At 41.5% G+C, this 12,801-nt stretch overlaps 1 protein-coding gene across 1 annotated transcript in view; it reads left to right on the top strand.

Moving 5' to 3' along the window:
- Positions 1-2,671: 2,671 nt before the first annotated feature.
- The window catches only part of stard13b (StAR related lipid transfer domain containing 13b), a 59,841-nt gene continuing 49,711 nt past the window's right edge, over positions 2,672-12,801 (top strand). The window contains exons 1-3 of the mRNA XM_008276623.1: positions 2,672-2,762; positions 4,241-5,275; positions 11,837-11,980. Coding sequence (XP_008274845.1) covers positions 4,355-5,275; positions 11,837-11,980 — 1,065 coding nt within the window. The 5' untranslated portion in view covers positions 2,672-2,762; positions 4,241-4,354. The remainder of the gene's footprint in view (positions 2,763-4,240; positions 5,276-11,836; positions 11,981-12,801) is intronic.

Below are 12,801 nucleotides of genomic sequence, written 5' to 3'. Positions count from 1 at the left end.
GACACTCTCATCAGTCTCAGCCGTATTTTGCTTATTTGCAGATAACAAATGTTAGCAGGCCAACAAGCTAAACTGATGTTTTGAACCAACAACCTCACAGAGCTGCTGGCACAACTACAGACTCCAAATCCCTCAAACTGATAGAACAGCAAACAATGCAGATAGAAAAAGAAAAAAAAGAAAAAGAAAGAAAGGTCACAAACTTTGTTAAAGAGTCAACATGACTCTTTTGCAGCCTTCCAACTTCAGAAGCAAGAAAATGGTGTTGACAGTAAATCAAACTTGATCGAGACACAAAGATGGAGCCTGCTGCTTGGCCCGAGTAGAGTGACTATGCTTTATTTATACAAAGACCATGTCCTCTTTTATTTCTTCCCTCCTGCTCAGGCTGCTGATACTGACTTCTATCCCACTTGGAAGCAAAGCCTGTGTTTTTCTTGCAGTGACACAAAAAGAGGCTGTGCTCTCTTTTCTCCCCCCTCCATGAGGGCCAGGGCCAGACAGGGCCTGCTAGGTTAGCTTGTGAGAACATCCAGCTGTGTTTAAGTCAAACTGTTCTCACTCCCACTGGCCTTGGACTGTTCACCTCGACAGCTCTGATAGACCTCTCTCTGTTCCTTTCGTCCACTCTTTCTGCCTCTCCTCATTCACATGCACCTGCACACTTTTGTTTCCTTTCCCAACTGGAAAAAAAACACAAGACTGCAGCACATTATCTGCCTTTACGCTTGTCTGTATGTATACAACCAAGACAAATGTATCGTATATATTTTTTTTGATAAGACGTAGTTAGGTTTTAATTTGACTTTACAGGAGTCTGTTTTCAAGGACAGTGTAATACTTAACTTTTACAGTTATTGGCAAACACCAAAGTTCTTGTGTGCCTTTGCATGTAACCTTTCAGACAATAGAAGAAATGTACACATGTACAAATCAAGGACATGAGGAATGTCATACACCGTGAACAAAAGATCAGATAACATTACATTTTGTGCACGTACACCTTATCTCACTGGTTAAACAGTGGATTTATTGCCATTGTGTGGCTGCGGCGTCGAGCCCTAAAATGAAGTTATTGCTTCCTTGGTTTTTCAAGATTTGTTTCTCAGTTTTAGTCGCAAAATATTCCAATTTTTGTTTGCTATTCATTATGTGATCGAAAAATAATGTTATAATAAAAGTATAGAAGACAGCACAAGTAGGACAAGGCCTCATTAATGGGAATCTTCATTTACTGTAGCGCATATGTTTTCATAGAGCAGGAAGGAGACTGAAGACAACTTGTTAAAAAAAGGAAAACGAAGCAGAAGCTTTGAAACATTGCTGAGGGAGAATGACAGCCACAGGCACATTTCAGAGTATTTTATGAATGAGAGAAGTGAGTCAGCGCTCATTTTCTGCCCCTGGCCAGAGGTCAGACTGAGTCCATGTGCTGATTTGTTGCTGTGACTTCAACACTTTATTCATGGTGGGGAGACTGAAGGAAGAAGAAAATGAATGATTTTTTTGCAGATTCACTCGAGAAGTAGCTGAAACAAAAACCCTCAACAGATGTACAAACAAATGCTCTGATGTGCCCTTTTCTTCTTGTTGTTAGATTCCAGTTCTTGGGAGAAGATTTTGTGGAAGGTGGACATTTTCCACGTTGATATGTGTCTTTTATCTTAACCTTAACCCGACCTTAGAGCTTTAACACTAAACAGTTGTGCCCTTAACCTGACCCCAACCTTATCCTAAACCTCACCAGTCCAATGTTCACCCTGACTCTCCATGCGTATTTCATGTGTTACACTTGGCTCTGCCTGCATTAGTTGGTACGTCAGACTGAGTCTCAAGAGATTGAGAAATGCTTTGGCTGGAATTTCCAAGGCAGTCATTTACATTTGAATCGTGATTGATCATGGTAAATGGTAATCGCTTGTTGAAATAGACAATATGTGGAGATTACAGGGATTTTAAAGGATGAAATCAGGATTAGAGAAAGAAGAATGAAGACATTTAACCTGAAAAATACAGATTTTTTTCTTTGAATTATTTCTCTTTATAAATTTCTTTCTTCTTCTTTGTTTTTTGTTTTTTTGCTCATATCCACCAACTTAACCAAATGCGACTCCTTTAACACCAATTGGTTTGCTTTGTAATCCAGATTTCGGACTTAAAACTTTAAATTTGCTTTTGCTTTCAGTTCAACATCAGATCTTCTCATCAAGACATTATCTTAATCTATGCATTATCTCGTGGTGCTTCACAGTTGTCCGCTTTGACTTGAAAGCATTCCTCAGTCTGTTGTTTTGAAGCGACAGGTCACGGCTGCGGTTCATCTTCCTCCTGCACACAGCTCAGCCCGGTGAAGTCAGTCAGTCCCTGTTTGTGAGCTCTGGAAGCCCATTTCACCTTGTTCTTTTACAGTGCCAACCTCTGCTGCTGCCTCCACTCCCCACACCCGCCCCCGTCTCCTTTCTCCTCCCCCTTTCCATCTCTCGACAAGTACACATTCTCCCTCTGCTCTTACGCATATTCTGAATGGTTCAGTCACTGCTAGCTGATCAGCCCTGCAGCCCCCCCCGGGGAAACACACAAGGAGGGAGGGGGGTGATGGCGAGTTTGCCAGAATAGGCCTATGGGAACATAAGTGTGGCTCTGCGAGGGGGCAGTCCAACTCTGTCTCTGCTCCTACAGGACCCAGCCTCACTGACACTGTTTTGCCATGATCTAAGTGACACTGTTTGGGCAACACAGACAACTCTTTTTCCACTCAGCAGGTAAGTGTTTTGTTTTCTGTTTTCCTATGAAGCCAGCTCAGGGATGACTTCTTATGATGGATAAAACAAGCAAAAATGACAGCTCTCACTTTCTCTGTCAGCTAATCACGCTTGGTTGACTTTGTAACTTATACTATAGGTTGTTTCTGCATGAGGAGACTTGTTCTGTTGAAAATTCTCCAGACTGGATATCTTTTCTTTCTTTTTTTTTTCTCACTTTCTACATAAGTTGTGGTTTTGCCTTGCCACTCAACACACCCTGTTTGTTTTCACTCTGACTTCTTCCCTTCATTTAAATCTGCCCAGCATTCACCTAAGAATAATGAGACCTCCTTTGCATAGTGTTTATTAAAAGAGGGGTTTCTTGGAAGGAACCCTAATCGCCTGTACACTTTACATTCACAACACAGGGACGGGACAGGTTTTACTGGAGACGCTCTAACAGCGTTTTGTTGACTTATTATGTAACGTCGCTGGATGGATCTACACATGCATACATCCAGTGAATGAAGATTCATTAAAAATAACTTCATGGTTAGATTTTGTCCTTGCCAGAGATTTCTTTATCTGCTTGTGTTCTAAAGCAAAGGAACGCGTTTGTGTGTATGCCTGTTTGTGTGTCAAGTGTCTCAAGGCCATGGTAAAGACGCTGCCAACTGCCGCTTTCTCACACAAACAGTAGAGACACACGTGTGCAAAGTGACACACGTGAGCTTTCTGTTGCCATGTAGCACGTTTCTGGTTAATACACTGATTATTTCTAGATAAAATCTTCCATCAATGAATGTTTTGCAGTTCAAACCTGAAGTAAAGGGCATGCTGCTTGGAGACAGCAAGTCTGCCACAAGTTAACTTCATTGTGTAAGTTTCCCGGTTCAGTTGCACTGTTATCCTATCTGAAATCATCCTCTGAGGGAAGTCTTTGTGGTTGGACAAGATGATAAACTTCTGCAGAGACACAATAATGCGCTTGTTTGTTTTTCCACGTGTGCTTCGGATGTCTCGGATGTGGCCAAGGTGTGTTTTAAAGAGAGGCTTAATGAAGGGGGTGAGTGGGACGTTAAGCACCGTCAACTAGGGACATCTTCTGCCCTGATGAATGGTGTAGCGCGTAGTAAATCAACAAGTGGGGAAGAGCAGTCAGATTCCTGTGCGCAGTGATGTCACCGCGATCGTGTGTGAAACAGATCCAGACTTGAACAGCCCAGCCTGAGCCAGCTGTCGAGTTTAGTTTCGCTGCAAAGTCTTGGCTGGATGGCACATAATGTTAGCTGTTCAAGGCTGGATTTACGAGCTTTACATTATGCTTGTATACCGACGCTTCCATAATCACAGGACACAGGGATCACAGGGAGATACGGAAACACTCCAAGAAGGATGCCTCACCTTGTTTTACCTGTGATCTGTGGAAATAATCGTCTCCTCTCTGTGCTTTTCTATTACAAGCCATTAATCTGTATCATCTCTGTTTATTTCAGGCTGTCTGCTTCGCCGTTTGACTGAGCACGTTGGATAAAAAATGGCTATTCGATACATCAAACTCAAGTACCTGTGGATTTATGTATTGAATTATGAAAAACTATAGATGATAGATGACAAAAATGGAGATTCCACTTGTGGTGAATACGGTTGTAGGATTGCACAAAGTTTCAACACAGGAGGCATCTGTAGAAAGTGCTGCTATCCCAACCAGCAACTCACTCAACCACAGACGGGATGATTGCCTCCCACCTGAAAACCAAAGCTCCTTGTTGGAGCCACATGAGGATATACCCAGGCCTAAGAAGATCTTTGCATGTGTTAATTATGACAACACTGAATTTGCGGAGACTGTGTGCTTTCAGGAGCCTGAACAAGTGTCAGTCGTTCCTGGCGAAGCATCTCTGGGCAGAGCTCAACTTCTTGAAGCAAAAACTGTGCTCACATCACCGAGGCCAGCTCAGGACTGCTGTGGTAGCTTACATGCTCCTACAGCAGAAGTCCAGTCGGGTCAGGCGGTTCAGAATCATCCCTGTCAGACGTTGGATTTAAACTGTGAATGTGTAGAAACAGACTTCAAGAAGGTAGAGCCCATCTCAAACGGCACCGTCCTCAACCTGGACTCCACTCCTATGCTTGTGTTCTCTGAAACGGTTCCTGATTCAGGCCGGAGGGTCCTGGATCTACCGCACATCGTGGAACACAAACAGAGCTCCATCACTTTCTCAGACTACGCCTGTCCCTCCACAGCCAACAACTTTGTCAACGAGAGCTCAGACGATGGAGAATCGTCACAGGAAGAGGAGAAAGACGAGGAGGAGGATGGTCATCACGATGGTGATGGTGATGATGATGATGATGATGATGTGTTCCTAGAGCTGCCCTACGGTAAAGATCTCCTCGTCAATTACAAACAGAGGATCACAGGCAAAGACAAACAGAAGAAGAAAAGTTCTGGGAGCGCAAAAGTGGAAACTGATCACCGACAGAGCAGCAGTGGTTATGAGGCCGAAGAGGAAACAAGCAGCAAGGAGGTACGCTGCTATTGTTTTAAAATCATCCACAACTCTCCAGTGCTGCACTTAAATTGTTCTAATGATCAATTGATTATCTCATGTCAAGAAATTCAAGATTTTTGGAGGCACATTGTTTATCTGGCAAAATCAGTGCTTAGTGATGAGCAGAAAAAAATAAAGTTTTAGAAGCAGAGTAAGCCTGAAGGGCGAGTTTTTAAAAAAATCTGTTTCAGATGTTAGAAAGGCACCCTAAAAATGGAATACAATGACAGATCCTTTAAAATTAATATATACTACAAAATAGATATGAACAAAATAGTACATCCATCACTAAATGATGTCACAGTATTTAATATGCATCACAGAAAAAAGAGCATATAGAGAGCAGCCCTTTGAAAATACTTGAAATGTCTAAACACGTTTCCCTTGTGTAATTTGATCACAGTGGAGATGCTATTTAACAAATTGAAGGCACACGTGATGTTTGAAATATCGTAAAAATCATTAAACATGTAAGAAAACCCTGTGTGCAAAAAAACCCTGCATTTGAATTTACCAAATCCAAAATAGTATTCCAATGAACAGGCAAATGGTGTCAAATATTCACATGGGCTTTATAAGGAAACTAAAATAAAGTATTTTTTAGCTTAAAATCAAAAAAGAGAGAAAGATGGAAGGATGTGAATTGAAGTGACATTGTTTAACTTGTCCGTAGAAGGACAGTCATACTGTAACAGTCCATATTTGCTACCCAGCTTTCATTCCACTGTGAGATAAGCCGTAGTTGGTATAAGTGTGTAGGAGTACACTGACTTTTGTTCTGGTGAAACGCAGATCCATAAGGAATGCAAACAGCTCCTGCTTTCTTTCCACTCCCTCAGCAGGCAGCAGTGTTTTGACAGAGCCCACGGCAGATCGTATTGGCTCTTAACTTAGCCCTCCGTTACTAAACTTTCTTCCTCCCTTGTCTTCAAGGCTCATTTGCGTCTCCTTTTCACATAACCTCTACCCCGACTCTGTAACCCTTCATCCCTGCTTCTTTATTGCCCTTTTTAAACCCTCATCTGGGCATTCATAAATATCTTCTAATCCATTAAATATGTGTTCCGTTGCAGCTGGAGGGAACATATCCCATTGCACATAGCTGCCATGCTTTTCTAAACAGTCTGTGGATAATAGCACGCATCTAAACAGGGCAGAGCAAACGGCTGGTGGACATAAGCCTCTCTGTGTGTCGGTTGGGCAAGATGTGGAGGTAATGCCAGCTTTATGTGCAGAATGACACTCCGCTCTGAATGGGTTGTTTTGGAGAAGAGCTGAAGAATGCCGGGAATCCGGGAAGCCCGTTGTAAATATTATCAAAGGACGGCAGTAAATGCTTCTAGTGCTGTCACACCACGGACTCTCTTATCGTGTGGGAGGCTGTGATGTGAGCATCACTGTGAGGAAGGGAAAGAAAAGGAGAACAAAAGTCAATTGATTTTGTAGGATCGCTAGTTTGTTGTTTTTGACAGTGAAATGTTTTAAAGAGAAAATGTGACTGTCCAAAACTTGATGATAATACATGAATGTTATCTTGTATTATCCATAAAAACAACATCAAACTTTAAAAAAAAATTGATGACCAAATGCTTAAATGCTGGTCTGATTGAAATAAATAAATAAATATCACGTGTATAGCATGTGTCTGATTGCAGATTTCCCAGATGAGTATTCAGATTAGTTTTACTTGCAGAAGAATATGAGTCTGATTTAAAATCTTGAAGTGGAAGATACTAACTGGATGCAGTTGTTACCATTTACCATATGAGGGCACCATCTGCATAAAGTTTCCGCTCCATGACTCCTCTTTCCTTTAAGCTGGTTTTGGTCATCTGTGACTAACTGCCCCTCAAAACACACATGTCCTCACCTCTCTCCTCCTCCTCCTCCTCCTCCTCCTCTAGACATGGCTGTGTCTGTGTTCACATGGTGTTTTGCATCGCAGGATATTAAGAATGTAATTTATTCTTCCGAGTAGCCAGGTAGCCGTTGCCCTTTCGCATGACCGGCTGCTACATTTGGATACCTCCATGGTGATCTCTGGCACTCTCTGTGGGTGGCGTAGACTAGGCACCGAGCCCAGAGCTCACACACTTAACTCCTCATTTCCATGTCAAAGCCGCTATGTTGGGGTTCACAATGTGGCCAATTTGCGCTGATAAAGTTATAGTCGGCTCACATTTTGCTGTCCCCAGAAGATAACATTAATGCATTTATCTAAGGGATTGACTCATACCAGCTCAGTTGCCATGGAGTGGTGGCTTCACACAATTGCCTGGGCCGGATCGAGGGGAAAGGCACTGAGAGATGAATCAAGGGTAGTGTCTCACTTGAGCGTCAAGCCTCCTCTGGAATTTGTCTCATTCTAAGCAGAAGTACCCGCATTCCTGAGCAGCACCTTGTGGGGATGTCACTGAAAAGAGACAGTGCGAGTGTGTTCCAGATTTGGCTTCAGCATGTGCCAGAATGGGGCATCTGTTTCTTGCATTTGTGTTTGTTTCACACTTGGGGTTAATTAGCAGTCCAGCACGCAAGATCTTCAGCTTCCTTTTATTATTTGTGTTCATTCATTTGGCTGAAAATATCCAGTTTTTGTTTTTTTTAATCTAAGGAGTTCAACTAGTCACATACAAACATAGACGTAAAATTCTTGCTCAAAGACATTTAATAAGCATCAGTGCTTGTCGTCACTGAGGCTTAATTCCAGATCTTCAAGTAAACAGATAATCTCTGTATAGTTTGCCCAGTCTCAGTCTGAACTTCAGTTGGACTGATGTCCACTCACATTCCTTTTAATTAAATGCTCCACTTATTTGTTTTGGCTCAATATTAGAATGATCACGAGGATCTACAGTCACTTCTCTCACACAGGATGTACCTTTTTTGGGTCAATTTGTACATTTTTAGTGTTTATATACAATTATCAACCATATCACCATCGTTTTGTCACAATTTACCTGTAATATAATATTAATATTCTTCATTAATTATTGAAGCCTTTTTATGATTCGCAGGAATTCTTCTTATTGCAATTTATAAAGTTGATTCTATCATTTATTGTGAATGAGACTTTCATTTCAGTCTTTATTTTTGAAAAAAGTGCACATCTGGAGAATATTTTAAAAAGGATGCGCCGATTTACTGGGAATTAGAGTGGATTTATTTGAAATAGTTTCATATTATAAAGCTTTGGGAAGTTTAATGAAATGTTTACCTACTTTATTCTTCACTCAGTTAATACAGGGTTTGTGATCTCTGTCCTATTTTCTGTTCTAGGTGCTCACATTAAACATAAGAACTGCTTTTATTTGTGAAGCAGACACAGAGGTTTGAGCTGTCTAAACACACTGATCCGGTGTCAAACATCTTAAATACCCTGTTGGGCACCGTGCCTGAAATACAGACATAGCAGAGAAGGGAAGCTTTATTTTTTTCCTTTTTCGTGACCTGGGGTGATCCCTCAGGCCTCAGAGGTCAGCAGGGGATTGGCCAGATTTTGGTCATTCCTCACGGATTGAGTAGAAAAAGGCACTTTCTTCCAGTGCTGGGTCAGTCAGCTGACCCTGGGTGGTCAGCAGGCTGAATGGTGTCTGGTGTCTGGCCTCTTAATTCCTCTCAATTTAGGGAGAATGTAACACAATATAAGTTTGTCAATGCCTTACTTTGTAATATGGTTCAGATGTACAACTTTGTGGAGGATAATTTGCTGACAAGCTGTCATACCTCGATGCAAAATGTATTAGTTATTTACGGAGACGTATGCAAGCAAATATTGTTTCTTAAACTGAAAATAAACAGTCTATGGATTGCAAAGTGACTCTCAGAACCAGTCACAAAGATGGCCTGTCCTCATTCGCCATTTTCATTTGGATTTTTCTTTTCTTTTTTTTATATATGTATATATTTTTAGTGCAACCACAGAGACTAACTGGAAATGCTAAAACAAGCATCATATTTGTTTTCAAACTGAAAGCAAGTTTATTGAAGCCCCTCTGACTAGAACCACGCCCTGTCCAAGATGTCCTGGGGGTTTTCCCATCAGAACATTCAGTGACAAGTCACATCAATGAAATGATTGTGCATTTAGAGACTTTTAATATTCTGGAAAAATGACTTGATTCAAATGTGGCAGACAGTACGCTCAGTCACAGGTTTTGATTTTAATTCTAGGAAATGGTTTTGTTGATGATGATCAGCTGAATTTAACTGATTCATTTTAGTGTTGACAAAAGAAACACTCTACTTCCTGTTATGTGATTCTTCTGGGACATTTTGAACCTTGGAATTAGGACTGGCATGCTGTTATTATCTGTCAGTTGTTTTTAAACCAAGAAAAAACAAAGTCTGAATGGAACTGGGATGACCAAGCATCACTTAAGTGTAATCTCAGAGACTTCATGAATCTTGGATGGTATCACAGTGGCCTTGGTAAATACAAGTCGGACAGAGCACTTCACTGAAGATTGCAGCTCTGTTATGTCATGCAGCACTTAGAGTTCTGAATATTTAGATCAGATGCAGATTGGGTTGAGGAAGAGCAACAGACATATTGTAGATTCTGTCTTCTAACCCATTTTGTGCAAAGACGGGACTTGCATTTGCTGGTTGATAACCTTGAAAGGTTTGTTCTTTAACTTAACCAATCTCCAGTAGACCAGATTTGTCTGTTCTCCTTACTGGCCCACGCTCTTAACAGACTTCCTGAATTGCCTTCCTTGGAAATATATGACGTCATTACGGTGAGCTTTGCATCGACCCTCAGGAGAAATACCCACTCCTCTTTGGCTCTGGGATTTCATACTGGGGTTCTTGAAGAGGGTCCACTGTGGTGCTGTTGAAGATTGTGCAGCATTTGATCCTCTCCAGGACTGGTCAAGAAGCACACACACACTGATATCTGCTGTCTGACATTCTGCTCAGATTACAGAACAACAATGATAATTTATGCTTTGGTGACTGAGGTGCATCCAGCTGATTTATGAGGCTGGACCTCCAGATCCTCAGACACAGCTCCTGTCTGTGTGAGGATGGTCTATTTATATACGCCGTGTGTCTGGGGAGCAGTGAAAGCCGGTGCAGGGTATTCCATCATGCTCTGTATGGCATACATGTCTGGAACACTCCTCCTTTGCTCTTTAACCCCGAGACACAGTTGAGGAGATCACATTTCCATGTGTGGCAGCGAAGCAGTCCACTGATGTAGCATCTGCAATTTACAAGATACTTTTTTGGGTTTGTCTGTAACTCTTTTTTTACGTTTAGGGCAGTGTGGTAAATTGACAGATGCTCTTACCTAAAAGCTTGCATGTGAAGGATGAAGGCATTTACTAGACTCACTAGTGAGCCACATTCCACTTACTTTCACTATAGGTTTGAAAATCTGATAAAATTTGAGATTTTTAATGAATTATGATACCAGGCAATTTCGATAAAGTGCAGTAAAGTGAGTGAGTGTAGCCTACACGACGATGTGAGTTTTGATACTTAGATTGCATAAGAAGATGGACGAACGCTCTGTGACCCAGAAGTTTTGGGAAGTGAGGTTTTGACGCTCAGTCGGCCTCTGGCTGTTGCCATCTTTGGATTTTGGGACTCCATCTAATTCCTTGTTAATCTAAAAATGAGCCAACAGGTGGAGAACGAGGTTAACTGAGGTGGGCCTCAAAGTGACCACACCTTTAACTTTAAGCCCTACTACACTATAAATGGGTGCGGTGTATAAAAGTTCACCCCCCATATAGTTATCACGAACGTGGGAAGTAGCTATAAAGTTGTTTTTGTACCAGGATGTAAACAAGTTGTAAAGTCGGGCATTTTAACATGGGGCTCTGTGCGGATTGGCTTTAGGAGTCAGTATCAAATGGACAGTCAAGGAACAGAATGTACTTTTTTTTGCATTTCCATGTTGGGTTCATTTTTCAGCCCTGGAGATTGACATTTGTCAAGTCTTTTAATTTAATTTAATTATATTATTGCTGGTGCAGCTTGCAACACTCAAAATTTAGAAAATGTGGATATTATTTGTACACCAACTGTCTAGGAAAGTATTAAACACTGGAAAAGATGAAATGCGAATACAATATATAAGTATCCAGTTCTAGAAAACAAAAGACAGTGAAAGAAACAGGTTAAACAAGACGAACAATTGTGAAGAAGCTACAAGAACTCTGCTGGTGCCCCTAAAACCACGGGTGCTCGTGGAAGATAATAATGATAAAGGAGGGTGGAAGATTTATAACCCAGAAAAGAAAGGCATAAAAATCCAGACAGCCAACTTGAGTTTTAAAAGTGAAAAGCCTTTATTACAGTTGGCAAGAGACAATGGAAAACACGTGTCCACTTGTGCCTTCTTCAGGCAAAAAAATATGTTCAAAATATTACAAATTTTTGCAAGCAAACAGACAACAAAATGTGGAGCATAAAAGAGCAAAAAAGTATATTCATGCCCCAGTACTGGCTCAGTCTTTAACTCAATACTATACAGTAACAGGCACAGCTTGACTTGTCTTATCTGAATGCTTCCCTAATTGCCCACAGGAGTCTCCACAGTTCAATTCTCTCTGGTCGGAGTCAATGAGCCAGCTGATGAGGAAACTGGACCAACTTCATCTGGACATCGAAGAGGCTCTTAGCGCGAGCTCGTCCCCGTCCAACACACCCTGCACCACTCGCAAGAAACAGGTGAGAGTGCGTTCTCACAGCCTGGCATCGTAAATGCTGCGTTTGCTGCCATATTTTGATACAACTACAGAAAAAACAGAATGTCCTTTTTTTTTTATGAAGCAGCATGTGGCCTGCAGTGCTTCCACCTTCCCTCCCTTATGGTATGTGCACTGTCACGGTTGGTAGTGTTCACATTCCTGTCAAGCGTATGCTGCATACTTGGTCATGCTTTTTTACACGTCCCTAAATCAATTTAGTTTGCTCTGTCGAGAGAAAATCCCAGTGGATTATTCCAACCTGTGAGTAGCAGGTGTTCAGAATTTTACGTCCTGGTTCATTTTTAAAAAGTGTTGCACATTACGTTCAGATTCAAACAAGTTCTCTTAAATTAGACAGCGGAAAACCTTAAACCCAGTAACTAAAGGGAGATGTAGTTTGTTGATCTGCTGTGAGTTGTGTGGCTTGTCAGATATTGGGATATAGATGTGACACTATGGGCTTTGTCGGGCGATCTTTAAGTATTTCTGTGCCTCCTAGTCTGTTTTATGATGTAGGTCTGCAGCTCTTAGATGTGATACTGGGCTCTACAGTGCTTTAGCTCAGCGAGAACACTGCAGCACGAACAGGCAGCTATTGTGCCTTTGACATTGCGATTGGAACCATGCAACTTTGTTCCTAAAAAAAAAAGGGCCCTTCTGATGGTGGCATGTTTCATGAAATATCCCACTAAGAGTTTAGCATTCAGGAACAAAAGTGCTCTTTAGGGCTTCATATGTATGTACCGCACAGAGGAGCTGTTGTATTGGACGGGAGTTTGTATGATTTGGTCCATTAGGAAT

This window comes from Stegastes partitus, unplaced genomic scaffold, assembly GCF_000690725.1.
Source record: "Stegastes partitus isolate 25-593 unplaced genomic scaffold, Stegastes_partitus-1.0.2 Scaffold78, whole genome shotgun sequence".
Classification (NCBI taxonomy): domain Eukaryota; kingdom Metazoa; phylum Chordata; class Actinopteri; family Pomacentridae; genus Stegastes; species Stegastes partitus.
Note: the sequence above shows the minus strand (reverse complement) of the source record. Positions and strands in the feature narration are given on the sequence as shown.